Source organism: Marmota monax, unplaced genomic scaffold, assembly GCF_021218885.2.
Source record: "Marmota monax isolate L192 unplaced genomic scaffold, Marmota_monax_Labrador192_F-V1.1 WCK01_AAM20220418_F8-fsc00012, whole genome shotgun sequence".
NCBI classification, from domain to species: Eukaryota; Metazoa; Chordata; class Mammalia; order Rodentia; family Sciuridae; genus Marmota; species Marmota monax.
This window is the reverse complement of record NW_026695227.1, coordinates 14,960,847-14,976,947: the sequence shown is the minus strand read 5'-3', so window position 1 is coordinate 14,976,947 and position 16,101 is coordinate 14,960,847. Positions and strand designations below refer to the sequence as shown.

General features: G+C 35.8%; 2 protein-coding genes across 20 annotated transcripts in view; both read right to left on the bottom strand.

Annotated features, from left to right (window-relative positions):
* Positions 1–4,276: 4,276 nt before the first annotated feature.
* Positions 4,277–11,740, bottom strand: Rep15 (RAB15 effector protein). The gene is made up of 2 exons (XM_046435557.2): positions 11,642–11,740; positions 4,277–9,357 (listed from the first exon to the last, which is right to left on the bottom strand). The coding sequence occupies exon 2, from the start codon at positions 9,271–9,273 to the stop codon at positions 8,563–8,565; it is 711 nt and encodes a 236-aa protein (XP_046291513.1). The 5' UTR covers positions 9,274–9,357; positions 11,642–11,740; the 3' UTR covers positions 4,277–8,562.
* Ppfibp1 (PPFIA binding protein 1) overlaps positions 9,842–16,101 on the bottom strand; it is a 227,915-nt gene continuing 221,655 nt past the window's right edge. For all 19 annotated transcript variants that reach the window (XM_058576178.1, XM_058576186.1, XM_058576185.1 and 16 more), the window contains 6 exons: positions 15,080–15,202; positions 14,462–14,587; positions 13,485–13,673; positions 12,561–12,740; positions 11,860–11,925; positions 9,842–11,740 (listed from right to left, as the gene is read on the bottom strand). In XM_058576178.1, coding sequence (XP_058432161.1) covers positions 11,654–11,740; positions 11,860–11,925; positions 12,561–12,740; positions 13,485–13,673; positions 14,462–14,587; positions 15,080–15,202 — 771 coding nt within the window. In that variant the 3' untranslated portion in view covers positions 9,842–11,653. The remainder of the gene's footprint in view (positions 11,741–11,859; positions 11,926–12,560; positions 12,741–13,484; positions 13,674–14,461; positions 14,588–15,079; positions 15,203–16,101) is intronic.

The following is a 16,101-nucleotide window of genomic DNA, read 5'->3' as shown; positions in this document are numbered from 1 at the left end:
CTGATTTTGTTGATTTGGGTTTTCTCATTTCTTTTGGTTAATCTTATTTTTTTTTAAAGAGAGAGAATTTTTAATATTTATTTTTTAGTTTTCAGTGGACACATCATCTTTTTTTTATTTTTATGTGGTGCTGAGGATCAAACCCAGTGCCCCATGCATGCCAGGGGAGCACACTACTGCTTGAGGTACATCTCCAGCCCATCTTATTTTTTTTTTCAAAGAACCAGCTCATCGTTGCATTGATCCTGTATATTGTTTCCTTATTCTCAATTTCATCTCTGATCTTAATTAGTTCTTCTCTTCTACTGATTATAGAATTAGTTTGTTCTTCTTTTTCTAAGGCCTAGGGATAGATTTTGGTATGCTGTATCTCTGTTCTTATTCTTTTCTGAGGATTTCTTGACTTCTCATTTCTTTGATCCATTCTTCGTGTAAGAAAGTGTTCAATCTCCATGTGTTTATGTGGTTTCTATTAATTTTCTTACTATTGATTTCTAGTATTCAATTATGGTCTGATAGGATACATGAGATTACATCATTTTTAAAATATTTGCTAAAATTTGCTTTGTGGCCTAGAATATAGTCTACTTTGTAAAACGTTTTATGTGCTACTGAGAAGAAGGTAAATTAAGCTGTTTTGGGGTAAAATATTTTGTAAATGTCTGTTAGGTCCATTTGATTTGTAGAATTATTTAGGTCAGAGATATTTTTAAGTTTAAGGATCTTTCTATTGGTGATTAGGGTATGTTGAAATCACCCAGTATTGTTGTGTTGGAGTCTGTCTGGGATTTAAGGGCATAGAGGGTTTTTTTAAACAAAAGGATGTATGTAGGTATGTATGTAAATATTGTTGTATCTTCTTGTTGGATTGTTTCTTTTACCAGAATGTAGTAACCTTCTTTATGTCTTATGATTGTTTTCTTTTTTGGTACCAGGAATTATTGAACTCAGGAGGCACTAAACCACTGAGCCACATCCCCTGTCCTTTTTATATTTTATATTTTGTTTTATATTTTGTCTTGCTAAGTTGCTGAGGCTGGCTTTGAACTCACGATCCTCCTGCCTCAGCCTCCCAAGTGGCTGGGATTACAGGTATGCCCCACTGTGCCTGGCTCTTCTGATTAATTTTGCTTGAAATCTACTTTGTCAGATATTAGAATAGCTGCTACTACTTGTTTTCGGGATCCTTATCCATGGAATTTTCCCCCTATCCTTTTACCTTTAGCTTGTGGGTATCTTTGTCGTTTCCTGCCATTTTGAGTTTTTATTTTATTTAATCCTGTCTTCTCATTTAGTAAATTATTCTTCTATCAAACTTCCTTTTGGGGAGCTTTGGAAATTGTTCCTCTGTGTGCAGTTTACCTTTGACTGTTCTTTGTAGTGCTGGTTTGGTGCTCATGAGCCCTTTTAGTTTATTCTTGTCATGAAAAGTTTTTATTTCCCCCTTCAATTTGAATCTGAACTTTGCTGGGTAAAGTAAAATTGACTGGCAGTTGCTTTCTTTTAGAGCTTGAAATATCATATTTAAGGTCCTCGTTGATTTTACCGAGAAATCAGAAATGAGATTTTTGGTTTGCCTCTAAATGTGACCTTAGGTTTCTATCCTGCAGTTTTAAAAATTCTTTACTTTCTGTTAGGCATTTTATGATATGTCTTGGAAATCTTCTTATTTAAATAGTTCTATTTGGAGTCCTGTAGATTCCTATATGTGGATTTCTACCTCATTTCTGGTATACAAAAAGTTTTCTATAACTATGTCATTTAAAATGTTCTTTATGCTTTTAGCTTGCATCTTCACGTTTGTTTCTATCCCAAATGATTCTTAGGTTTGGTCTTTTAATGTTCCAGTGTTCTTGTATATTCTGATCATGTTCCATAACTTTTCTGCTTTATTATATTCTTTTATTTGTTTTAGTTATACATGACAGAATGTATTCTGGCACATCATGTATGTATAACTTTCCCCTTTATTATATCCTGTGTACTCAAGATTACATATTCTGTCTTCAAAGCATGTAAAATATCCTACACTGTAATTTTTGTAAGACTGTAGAAGTTAGGTGTTCTAACCATGTCCAAATAGAAACTATGTAAGGATGGAGGTGTTCAGTTTATACAAAAACAAATCATCACATGACATGTCTTAAATGTACAATTTCTATTTGTCAATTTGTCAGTAAAATTCAAGAGGGTTTTAGTGCCCTTGGCTGACTCCCACCAGTCTTCTTTCTAGCTGCTTTTGAGGAAATTTTGTCACCTGATCCTGATTGTGGGTCAAATCCTGAAAGTTGGCTAAATCCTGACACTAGAGTTATTTTTGCCTCTGCTTCTAAGGAAACTTCCATTTGTTCAGAGTGCCATGGAAATGCACCAGAGGGCACACAGTGTGGAACTTTTTAGAGCAGCTCTGTCCAATAGGACTTTCTGAGATGATGGGAATGTTTCATCTATCCTAATAAGGCAGCCACTAGTACCATGCTTGCTGGCCATTTGAAAAATGGCAATGTGATTCAATAACAAGATCTTTCATTTAACTTTTAACTTTAGTAGCAACATGTGATTGGTGGCTGACAGTGGAGCACAGCACCGTTCTGTAGCTTTTGGAGCATGGCCTTATGGTGTATTTGTGCCTTCTTTCTATTCAATGCCTATACATGTGGCAGAATTTGGTTTGGGCCTTGCTTTCAGGGCAATGCTAGGTGATGAGGTTGTTGGAAGGGAAACCTAGAGTTCTCATCTTTTGGCTTTGCTGACAAACCTTTTTGGACCCAGGATGCAAAAACAGGCTAGCTCTCTAGAGCAGCAGCAAACAACTCCAGAGAGCCTCTGGGTTCTGGAGGCACATCTGGGTTTTCTCAATTGTACAACTGAATATTAGAAAGAAAATTCACAATTCAAGAGCGTTGTCATGAAAATAAATGATCAAACACAGAAAAGCATGTAGTAGAGTGTGTGGCATTTGGTACAGGTTTGGTAACATTGAACTGTGCCTACACCAAAATGCTTTATTTCACCCCCATCCCTCCCCTCAATTAACCACTCAGGCTCCAATAAGCTCCTATTTGAGAACCAACATATAAACAGGGCATAGGAAACTGCACCTACCAATCCCCACCTCCAACCCCATATAAATACTACAAATATCGCTGCTAAGAATTTGTTTGTAAGGAGTTTCTTGTCCCAATAATCCTGATAAAGCAAAAGTAGTAATGGGAATAAGGTGACTTCCCTTTTTGAAAAACATTACTATGGGGCTGCGGTTGTGGTTCAGTATAGAGTGCTTGCCTAGTATGTGTGAGGCACTGGGTTCGATTCTCAGCACCACATAAAAATAAAGGTATGATATCCATGTACTACTAAAGAAAAACAAAAAACCCCATCACTGTTAGTCCATTTACATTGCCCCCCCCCGCCCCCCACTGTGTGTTTTTATTGGATAAAACATAAAACTGACCACCTTGCTGGGGGCAGTGGGGCATGCCTGTAATTCCAGTGCCTTGAGAGGGGGAGGCAGGAGGACCGTGAGTTCAAAGCCAGCCTCAACAACTTAGCAAGGCCCTAAGCAACTTTGCAAGACTCAGAACCTGTCTCAAAAAATAAAAAGGGCTGGGGATGTGGCTCAGTGGTTAAGTGCCCTGGGTTTGATCCGTGGTACTCGCTCCCCAAATTGACCATCTTACCCATTTTTAAATGCACAATTCAGATGTATTAAGGAAATTCATTACTTACAGGTTATGTCCCTAAAGGTAATACAATATATTAATATGAAATACCCTTAATATCTATATAAAGGAAATACCAAATTGAGAATAATGCTCACGGGAAGTGGGAAATGAAGGGACCAGCAAAGCAGGGAAAGTGAGGGCCTAAGTTTGTAACATTTCTTCTTTAAAAAAGAATGAATCAAATATGACAAAATGTTAAGGCCTGACCAAACCAAGTTTTAAGTACACGAGTATTGACTAAAATACCTTGTAACCCAAATATTCATGAAAATAGCATTGATTAGATCACAAAATACAAAGTACAGCTTAAGACACATGGGTCCTCTCCAGGTTGAACATCCCCCCAGGAGATTAAAAAGAGTAAAATTTTCTTTGCCTTCTCTCTATGAATGCTAGTCATAGGTTTTTTTGGAGAATTGACTTTATTTTTGTTGTTTTGTTTTTTTTTAAATCTCCCAAGTTAATTTATTATTCAAGCAGGATTGAAAATCACTGACGTCAGTCTTAAAAAATGATGAGAATGATATAAATCTAGAAAATTGTCCACAGTATATGGTTAAGTTTTTTTTTTTTAATGCAGGTCATAAGGCATTTATGGATAAAAAGATCCTGTTGTGTGAAATATTTTAAATATGCAATAGAAACTCTGAAAGGATAATTAGCAAACCTGAGGTGGTAAGCAGGGTGGTGGAGGAGAGACTGCTAAAGACTTTACTTTCTTTACAGAATTTTTACACCAAGAACATAACTTTAAAAAAATTAAATGAGTACATATATAAATATACCACAATCTCACCACCATGTATATCCACAAAACTGGGATCCTAAGTAGAATAAGATATATTCCAAGCTTGTGTATCAAAATGGATCCTACTATCATGTATAACTAAAAGAGTAAAAATTTTAAAAAGTTAAACTATGTAGTATTTTTAAAAACAGGAAAAGCAACACCTTTTTGGTTCTTTTTAGGTATACATAACAGTAGAGTATATTTTGACATATTTCTGCAAACACAGAATATATCTTATTGTAATTGGGATCCCAGTCTTGTGATACCGCTTTTATTTTCACATCACAAAAAGTACAGTAAGTCTTTGATTTATAACTTTCAGCTGTTTATAACATAAATGCTTACAATTTGTACTAGGTTCTCTGAAATTTTTATAATCTTATATTTTAGTATACAACATATTTCACAAGTCTTATCTCCTTGAATTAGTTGAAGTCATCCCCATTTTACAGGTAACAAATTAAGGAAACAAATTAAGAGTTAAGGCACTTGACTCTTATGAAAATGGAGACTCAAAACTCAAATCTGTTCCCAGTTGGATATTTTTTTGCTCTGCCATACCACCTACTTGATACTCTTGATAGCCTTCCTGAGGACAGGGGTCACTATTCACCAAGGAAATATTAACTAGCTGAATACGCTAAACTTTCAGAGACAAAGTAGGAATAATTATTGCGTAACTTCAAGAGATGCTTCCTGGGCTATTCATGCCCAGTTTACTAATGACTGATTACTTGGTTTCTTGAGAAGGAATGTCCAAGGCATTTATTTCTGCACTTGTATTTATTTTTTTTAAAATCTGAAAGCAGATTAGGGTTTTCTTTTAATGAACATATAATAATTATACATATTTATGGGGTATAGTGTGATGTTTTCATACATGTATACATTGTGTAATGAACAAATCAGGGTAATTAACTTATCTATCACTTCAAACATCATTTCTTTGTGGTGAGAACATGCATAATGCTCTCTAGTATTTTAAAATATGCATTATATTTTAATTATAGCTTACTATGCGATAAAACATTGGAACTTATTTCTCTTATCAAACTGTAATTTTGTACCCATTGATCAATCTCTCCCCATCTGTCTTGGCCTCTCCAATCTTTCCCAGACTCTGGTAACCACTATTCTACTTTGTAATTCTATGAGATTGGCTGTTTTAGATTTTATCTATGGGTGGGGTCATGTGATGTTTGTCTTTTTATGCCTGGCTTATTTCACTCATTGTCCTCCAAGTTCATTCATGTTAATTTACCATAACTGGCATCCTTCTTTCATGGATGAATAATATTAGATTGTGTATATTTACCACATCTTCATTATTCATCTGTTAATGGACACTTAGTTGACTCCATATCTTGGCTGCATATTTTTATTATTGAAGTTTGGAAGTGCAACATCCCAACTGCAGCATGTTTCATACCCTCTCCATCCCATCTGCAACAAATGCCGTATGCTTTATTTTCTATGCAGGACAAAGAACAGGGCCTACGTGTAACTAGCATTTAGTAATTACTTGTGAACAAAACCGATGGTCTATTTACATTTGGAAGCATCTTTTTTGGAGGGGGGGAGCAATATATATACTCAAATTGCAGAAGCTGAGCTGTGCTTTAGAGACTTTGCTAAGAGAAATAAGAAATTGATTTTTCTACCAACACTCCAACTTCTTTTCAATTTTTTTTTGTAGTTGTAGATGGACAGCATGCCTTTATTTATTTCATTTTTATGTGGTGCTCAGGATTGAACCCAGTGCCTCACACACACTAGGCAAGTGCTCTGCCAGTGCAACTAAGCTACAACCCCAGCCTCTCCCAACTTCTTTAAAAATTTTAATAGGTAATACTTGTGTACATTAATGGTCTCTCTATTGTGATATTAGACACCAATTCACACTAATTTCCAATGTAGGACTACTACAAGGCTGCCTCTGTGTTCTTCCTTATTTCGGCTTCCTCAAAGAAGGGGACCACAGTGATGAATCAACATTTTAAGGAGGGAAAACAAAGGTGAGGAGGCCATATACCTTTTCTGAAGCAAGAGGGCGTCATAGGGATTAGGAAAGTGCCCTTCCTCCTTCTCATTTAGGACTTCCTGGAATGATAAAGCTTAAGAGAAGGGATTCTGGGCTGGCATTGCCTAATGTTGCCAGGATTATTCGAATTTAACACCAGGCTCAGTGGACAGAAAATAGGAGCCAGCTCTTCATGCTCAACCTAGACTGAAGTTAAATGATGCACCCCTATGTTCTCTGTGAATCCTGTGTACTGGGCTTGATAAAGATTCAAAGAGTAGATATGTCTTACTGTACTATAAACATTTTGGTTTGTCTTCATTTTATGTAATGAATAGCAGTCTTACAAGATAGGTGTATCATCTTTAGCTTCTGGATGGGAAAATCAGGAAGGATTACAGTTCCAGAAGAAATCAATGTACTCTCTAAAAGTTTAACTGAGGAAAAAAAAGATATTTTCAGCATAGGGGCAAGGCATAGGGGACTAAAAAAGCACCTGGGGAACTGATAGTGGCTTAAAAATGGGAGGGAGTTGGATTCCAGAGGAAGGTTGGACAGGAGCTATCTGTATCCTAGAGTATCAAATCAGAGACAGTGGGGTAATAAATTCCAAACCTCCCCGCTCTCTGAACTTGGACTCTCCCATGTATACTCCTGATATCAGTTTAGGAGTTAAAAAAATATGTACAACAGAAAATTCTGAGTGCCCTGTGACAGGTTTCAGTCACATAAATCACAACAAAAAAATGTTATTTCTTACTTTGGATAACACCCCATTAAAATACATTGCTGGATATGTTACCCTCATATGACTTCATGCAACCTCACAAGAAGTGCCCTTGATTCCAAAATATAGAAAGGGCCAAACCCATGGGAAGACTCAAAAACAGCAAACATTTTCAGAATTTGGATAGTTGCAATTTAGCCCACCTTTTGCCAAGAACTACATGTTGTGAACAAGACTTTCATCAGTAGGAGGAGCAGCAACAGCAGGAAGTGGCCAGGAAGTGGCAGGTACATCTTTGTGGTCTCAGCAATTCCAATAACTTAGAATCAAGGAATTTTCTTTATATAACTATAGGAAAGAGTTGTGGCTTTGTAACTGTACAGACCTTGCTTTTTTTGTTATGAGCCACCTAATAGCTTTATGACCTTGGGGGCTTTTTTTTTTTTTTTTTTTTTTTTTTTGCAAAATCTATTTGATTTGTGAAACAGAAATAAATGCCTCTTGGAATCATGGAGGCTTTATGTAACTAGAGATAATATATGTAAAGCATCTGGCCTGCAGTATGAGTTCTATGAGTAACGGTGATTCCTCTTTGTACTGCTGAATCTAACATAGGCTTTTAAGCAAAAGAGGTTATTTTATGTGTATGCACATTCCTTACTGAAAATTGTAATATTATTATAACAAGAAATTGTTTTATGGGTGATTTTGTAAATCATGGGTAAAGTTAACACTCTCAATTAAATCCCACCAAAATTCTACTGTGCAGAGAAAGCTGCTAGCAACGACCAAGAGTAAGGAAAAGAGCAGAGTAAAGTTCTGCTTGGGTATCCTGTATTGAAACTGGTGTTAGAAATGTAAGACCACCAGCTCTGTGGTCTTCCCCACCACTCCACCCTACCCACTGGCCACCAACAGCAGTAAAAATATATTTTTATACTTTTGAGTATTAGACTTTTATTTTAAACAAATACACTTTATTTTGCAAATCAAACTTTATGCATAACCTTATTATGCTTTCCAATTATTACTGAATAAATGAATAAAGATTAAACCTAATTATAAAATTTCCTAAAATTCAGCCAGGGTTTTTCTTCTTTTTCTTTTTTTTTGTTCCATAATTACGAAACCAATAATTGTCAAACTAACTTTGACCCAGGTAATCATTTTCAATCAATGGGATAAGGGAAGAGGGGGGAAAAAAAACCCATGTAGGAATGATGTATGTAAATGAGCTTGCTTATAAGAATATCTTTTTTTTTCTTTTTATGATACAGGCCAGTCACAGCACACATCCAGTTCAGAGGATGCTAATAAAAACTTTGCCCACCTCTCTCAGCCCATCTTGCTTACTCAGGCAGTTTCCAAGCAGTTCTTTCATGGAGACACAATCTTCGGTTTCCAGGACAAACTGTTCCACAGCCTTGCGTCCTGGCAGATGGCTCCTTACAGTCTTATTTTTGATACTGTCCAAGACGACTCCCCTGATGTCTTTAGGTTTTCCCGGCACACCAAAGATGATGAACAAGCCCAGACAATCCTCTCCTATCAAGTTACAGAATTCTTCCAGCTTATCAAATCTACTTCTCTTCCAGGAAGACTCCTCTATCCTCGACTCCGGACTGGGGAAGTCACAAGGTTTTGACTGCACAGGAGGAAGAGAAGCCATCTGTAGAGTCTGAACCGCCAGCTGAAGCCTTATTTGCTTATCAGATCCCCAAAAAGTCCAAACCCAGTCTGCTCCAAATAGTAAGGCTTGGTGCTTGGTCATCTTGGTGGTGGTGAGCCACTCATCAACTCCCTTTTCTTGGCAGAAAGTGATGAAGTGGATTAAGAAGATCTCATTCAGAGTATTTGCAGCTGGGCAGAGTTTGCTCTGTGGATACTCAAATCCAAGATACTCCTTGAGCTTCTGAGCTGCATGGACTATGGCTTCACTGACCACCTCACAGATGCTGAGAATCTCAGTGCTGTCCTTCAGAGCCAACTGCTGTGATGCTTTTTGCCCCATTTTCTCTGCACCCAATCAATACTGCTCCCAAACATCAAGCATGTGAATGTCATTCAGAATTGCTTCTTTTTCAGAGGAAAAGTTCTGCAATGAAGTCACATCTGTTAATATGATCACAGTTTCCTAGCACTATACTTCCTTGGTATAGCTAAGCATATAGACACACTGCTAAGCAAACATGTGAGGGCTCCCTGTTTGTCAAGTAGGTGTGCTGTATTCATATAGATTCCTGCTGGTTTATTAAGTTACACGTTTTCAATTTCACACAAAACATCTGTTCTTCTCTGTGTTATGTTTACTCTACTTTTAATCTTTGGTAATTTCTTCCTAGATATTCCCTCTTCCAAAATTTTAGTTAAAGATAGTATGTTCTTCAAAGGTGTATGGGTCATTATTCATACACCTTTTTCTATAACTGGCTTCAAATCTGTAGGAGAGTCATTGCTGTTTACTTTTCCTATATCCTTTCTGTCATGATTCCTCATTCCCCCACTCAGTTGATTATATTCCTTTCATATAATCTTTCTCAAAGACCTCAAATTTTTCTCCAATGATACACGTTAGGCACTCCACTTAAACAAATTTATGGATGTTTACCAATGAGAAAGAGTTTGTTACTATTTTCGATACCAGAAACCAAGCCCATCTGTTATTTTGAACCAGGTAAAAATTAAACAATGATAATAAAGGCATTAGGCAATTAAGTATTGTGTATAATATTTTGCAAATAAAATATATCATTGAAAAAATTTTAATCTTATCAAATATTATGTTATATTGTTCTAATAAAGAAAATTTGGCATTTTTTAACAGTCTTCTGGTATTTTCAACCAGTTTCTAATAACAAATAGAGTTTTTCAAATGGTGACATATATTCATATTAAAATAAAATCCAAATACAGGAAGAGTCCAATATAGTTACCAAGTAATGAATGATAAAAAGTTCAAAGGAAATCCCATAGCATCAAATCCTTTCATTTATGAATAAATAGTAATCTATGTTATAAGTTCCTTGATGAATAGCTTGGTAACTTGCTGACAATATAAAATATAACACCACTGATATTCAAATAGAGTTTATAAACAAGTTCACTCACATTGACTGAACTGCCCACCTCATTCCATCTTGTGAACACCCATCCTTTCCACAGTTGACCATCATAAGCATATGTAGCACTGAATGAAAAATAGATTTTTTTCTAATACCCCATAAAAAACACGAATAGTACAGTTTTTGCTGCAACTATTTTTTTTAAATAAAGAAAATTTGAGTTTTGTGTTATAGAAAAACAGGAACTACATTTTATGTAAGGAAATAGCCATTATATAATTAGTTTTGCAGCCTCAGAATTTTTGAATCTGATTGAAATGAAATGAAGCTCCATTTATTGATGGCCTGAGAAACATACCATTATCTAGGTAGACTGTTAGTACTTTGATGTAATGATGTATGTAACAAAGAAGAAAATAAAAAACACTATAAAGTTTTTGTTTTATTTTTGATTTCTTTAGAAATTACCTCTACCAATTTTGAGAGGGGTCTGTGTGAATGTTTATGAATATATTCAAGTTAATGGTATATTAATGTCCCTTGAGTTCTTCCTTGTAAGGTAAATGGATCCAAGATTAAAATCAAAATAGATTGCTCTACAATTCTGTGGTGCCATTAAAAAAGGCTATTTCATGTATGTTAATTTAGCCTGAAAGATAAACTTTGTTAAAAAGTTCAGCTGTGAAGAAAGAAAAATCTCTTAAGGACCATCTGGAACATGAAAATTTAGATCACTATGTTTTGTTTTTATCTGATTTTGTTTTTATTTTCAATGTGATCTTGCCATTATCTTCCTTATGTCACAAAATAAAAGTTCTATTTTCTATGTACTATATATATATATATATATACATATATTTAGAAAAATATATAAAAATAAGATAAGAGGCAAGTGGAGGTGTAGCTGGCATTCAGTGGGCACACAAAATTCCATACACTGCCTCTGAGCACAGAGTGTCCTGCTTAGATGGCTGCAGTGAGCAATGATGTGTCAAAGTCATTCACACCCTGGTTACTGCTCCCCCAATCCTCCATGCTGGGATGTGAATGGAAACATAAAATACTCATCTTAAGTGCAACACTTTAAATACAATACATCATGGATTTTTACATTAAATAGAGGAACAAAAATTATACTCTCATTCACCAGTGTCTCATTTTTTGTGGCAAATTCTGAATAGGCACAATTCTCCTGTTGTCCATTTCCACTTCTAAATAAGAAAAAGTTGGAATGATAAACAATATACAGTCTGTTGCTTATAGTACACAATGTAAGTATTTAAAAAATAAAGTGGAAAAAAGACAAAGGGCTCCTACTGCTCATCCAGGTCAAACGTTTGAATCTTCGTCTGTAATGCTGGCACTGGGAGAGCGGGCAGCAAAATCTTTAAACATGTCATCTTCCTTCAACATGTGCTGAAAAACAAGCAGACAGGGATTCACACTCTTGAGTTCTGAGCTCAGAACTACACATTCTCCAGTATACATGCAATCCTTGGGGTTATTTTAGGTTTCAATTCATTTTTCAAACTTACTGTGAGATTGTTGATGCCTTCAGAGAATGCCCCTATTTGTCTCACTGTCCCTTCCGAATCTTCCATCTGTGGACAAATCATGACATGACATACTCATTTTCATAATTTCAAGGAAACAGCAGAAATATGAATAAAAGTAGAAGAAAAATTGCAGAAATAACACAAATAGTATGGAATGGGTAGAAGCAACATAACATTTTTGATGATAATCTCTTTTCATTATTAGAAGGAACACTGGACTAGAACATCTAGTCTGATGACTCTGACAATGGCACCAAAGGACTACTGATTAGAGGGCAAACATGCAGTGTGTAGCTTGAATCTGAAAAGCCTAGGTCGTAGGACCTGTCCAATCCTGACTTGTTCTAGTGCACAGATTTCCTTCACACAGAAACATACAACACAGGTAAATTGTACAGGCTTTGGATCTAGCCTGGTAGGCTAGAGACCTTGAGCTGGTTACTTAGCTGTCTGTGCTTTAGCTTTCTTATGTCTAAAATGTGGATTACAATATTCTATGTCTTAAGATTACCAAGAATATTAATATGTTCAGTGTTTTGGATAGAATCAGCAAAGTAATAAGCAATCTCTAAGTACTCATTGTTATTTTATTATATTTTTTAGGCATTTAAAGAAAACATCCTTGATTAGTAGTTAACAGTGTAGATTCCATTTAGCATCTGAGTGCTGGGTGCACCTACCTGCTCTAACCGATCTAAGTCGTCTTCATCATATAGGTGCATATCCAAACCAGGTTTAAACCCCTTCTTAGTGGCACTTCCTGATACCTGTCCCAATTCCATTGGACAAACATATTCTTCTCCATCTTCCTGTTTCTTTTTTCTCAGATTCCCAAAATTGCTGAAGGTAAGTTTCTTTGGCTTTAAAAGCAAACAAAATGCCCGAGGAATTTGATAAAGTTCATATGTCAAAGAACGAATAATGTATTATTTAATTATTCACCCCTTCTCATGGAGAAAAGCAACTGGATGATTGAATTTGCATAGCAAATACATCCTAGGCATATGAGTAATACATCAATATCATAAATAATCCTTGTTATGAAGCCTAAGATTAATCTTATTCATACCATGAGCTGGACAATCACTGTGATAAAATTTGTCAAAAACCTTTATGTTTTTAAGCAGGATTAGTGCAATGATGGAATTTCTCAGGGATAAAACCAATTTTGCGAAGATTTTCAATCTAAGAGCACCAAACAAACAAACAAACAAAGATCCTTACTATAATTTCTTTTTGGGTAAAGCTTTCATTATTTTATATGCCTGTTCTGCTGCCATATCAGGATAGTGACTGGTAAAATAATTCCCACTCTTTGGCAATACATTGATTATAGAAGCCAACCAACATCATGCTCTTTATCTTTGTTAATGCTAATAAAAAAAATAATTTACACAGAAATCTTTAAGAATGCATTATCTAAATTACTCTTAAAGATATAAACATAGACACACATGTGTGTATGTATACACACACACACACATACACACATATACCTTTAAGATATATATCTCATCAACCCACAGAAGTTAGTAAACCCCAGAAAACAGAGTAACCGGGTAACAGCTGAAACTGAGTCTTTGCTTCAGGTGAGTTGAGCTAACCTTCACTTTGGCAGTAGCTGTTAAAAGTACATAATCTGGTAACTCCATGGCATCTCGCTTCTGATGTTGGGCCTCAGCACCGATTAGGAGATTAAAATGAGTGGCCAAATGTCTTCGCAACAGTGTCTTATTTGGTGGAATATTTAATAACTGCGCCATTGTTTCTACATTAAAACGAGGTTCTAGAACCTGTAGATTAATTAAGAAAAATTTAAAAAAAATTTTAAGAAAAATTAAGATTATTAAAAAGTACGATAGTTATTACGTTTTGTATTGTACTTTACAATTTGCAAAGATCTTTCATTTGGGTTATCTCCAATGACCCTTCTACAGTACAGAGAGGTAGACAGGCTATGGACTTTGATTTTTAATTTATGTATTTTTTCTTTATTTTTCCTGAGTTAGGAAATGGTGGGGCTGGTCCTATAATCCAGGCTTCAGGCCTTATTAACCACACCAGCGCTTGTACCTCTCTGGAGTGCTGACTCTGAAAGCTAACTCCTTATGCAACATGTATGTGCAGAGATATAATCTATTTTTTTTGCAAGTGTTTTAAATCATGATCATATGAAAGATAGGTATTCAACATAAAAGAAAACAGTACAAGAAGAATGAATTTCAATCGGATCTAGATTTTTATAATATAAATAAAAACACCCTGAGAGTAAAACTCACTAGAAATAGTACAGGAGTGTTGGGAAAGATGACTTTAGGATTAGAACAAGTAAACTAATAAAGGTTATTCTTTATCCAAAATGCTTAGGACCAGAAGTGTTTTGGGCTTGCACATCTGCACTTTGCAACCCATACCATGAGGTCAGGTGTAAGTTTTCCATTTGTGGTATGGAAATTCAAAAAGTTTCCAGATTTGGGAGCAATTCAGATTTCAGATTAGGGATGCCTGACCTGTAACACCATACTTTTTAGATTAAAAGGAAATAAAATGAGAAGTCAATTGAATAGTAACAGGGCTTTACCATGAGCCCACCATGGACACCACTGCCTCTGAGATTGGGAGCATATTCTGCCAGATCCACAGAGCGCAGCCACTCCATCACTCGATGATTGGTCCATTGCTGAACCTCAGATGGGGTGATGCTACTCTGTATGAACAAATAAAATTACCATGAGCTTTAGATGTTGGGACAACATGATCCTCAATAGTAAACCCACAAAACTCCAAAAAGTCTGCCCCATTGAGTACCACCACTTAACATCCCATGAAAGGTTTAAAATAAAGGATAAAAGGTATTTGATAATTTGAATTCTCTTTTAAAGGATTTATACGACAAAGTTTCAAGTTTTCTTACACACTAGTAAGAAAAGGAAAAGGAAGTCTTCATAGTGATATTTAACTCTGTGGATTAAGAAGGCAGGAAAAATACACCCATTAAAAGGAGAAAGCATAAATGATGAGTAAATCTTGGCTTTGGTTATACAGTGGACCATCATGTTGGGGGCGGGGGGGCGGGAAGGTGGGTTACAGGAAAAGAAAGCCCAAGAAGTAAGTGAGGCTGGATTCAAAGCTATCAGGAGATCAGCTCTTCAGGCATATGCATGTAAAGTGCCTACTTGAGCCTCCCTCGATGTGCTACCTCATCAGATGGTCGTCTTCGTAGGCAATTTGGTTCAAAGTTATTGATCCTCAGGACCTGAATGGCTCTTTTGATACTGAGGTGGTGCAGCACACTCACAACCTTCAAAGACAGTAAGTCATCCTGCAAAAAAAGAACAAAGGGAGTCTCACTGTGGCTTATAACAGGAAGACTTTCCTAGGGAAAGCTCAGAAAACTGAAGAAGTAGAACCACCAATTAAAAAAAAAAATACGCCCCATGAGCTTGTCAGTGCGTTCTAAGCTTTTATTTAGTAACAGAACCCCTTTTTCTGTTCTGAATAAAATTCTCTCCCAGACCCCAGATTAATGTTTCCAAGGAAGATGACTGCCAACTGCTTCTCTCTCAGATGCTCTGATAGGATAACAGAATCTCACACCTCTGAAAAACAGAGTTTGAAAAGCACTAGCTGAGCATTCCTCCTCAAGTGATTAAAATAACCAAGATCCTACATGCAGGAGGGAATAAGTACAATGAAATGAATCCAAATCAGTTCTCCCAAAAGGTGCATCCTGAATGCACTTCTATCATGGAATAGGTGCTAACCAATGGGCACATGTAACTATTATCTCATTTCACAGTAGTAGGTATCTTGGTAGCTGCAGAATGGCATTTATAACGAACTTGAGTTAAAGCCATGAAGTGCTTTAGTAAACTTTTAAATAATTTGGAGTATTGTTACAAAAGAAAATGAAGAAAAGACATTCCAAGGGAAAGTACACTAATCATGTACAAAATAATGTCAAATTTTTATTTTGAATGATTTACTATTTGTATTTTTATATCATAAATGAATAGTTTAGATTTGATTCCAAATATGTTCTATTTTTCTAAGGAAACTACAGAAAACATATTATTTAAATTTATTAACAGTCTGCATGAAGTAAAAAATATTGTGCTAGTATGATACACAGTTAAGTTATTTACTTGACTTTTTAGTTAAGTGTGGACAATGATGACATAATGTGCTTTCTGTTATGAGTTTTATATTAGGATTAGTTTG

Coding starts and splice junctions, on each gene's coding strand:
- Rep15 (XM_046435557.2), bottom strand. CDS start 9,273: ATGGGGCAAAAAGCATCACAGCAGTTGGCTCTGAAGGACAGCACTGAG.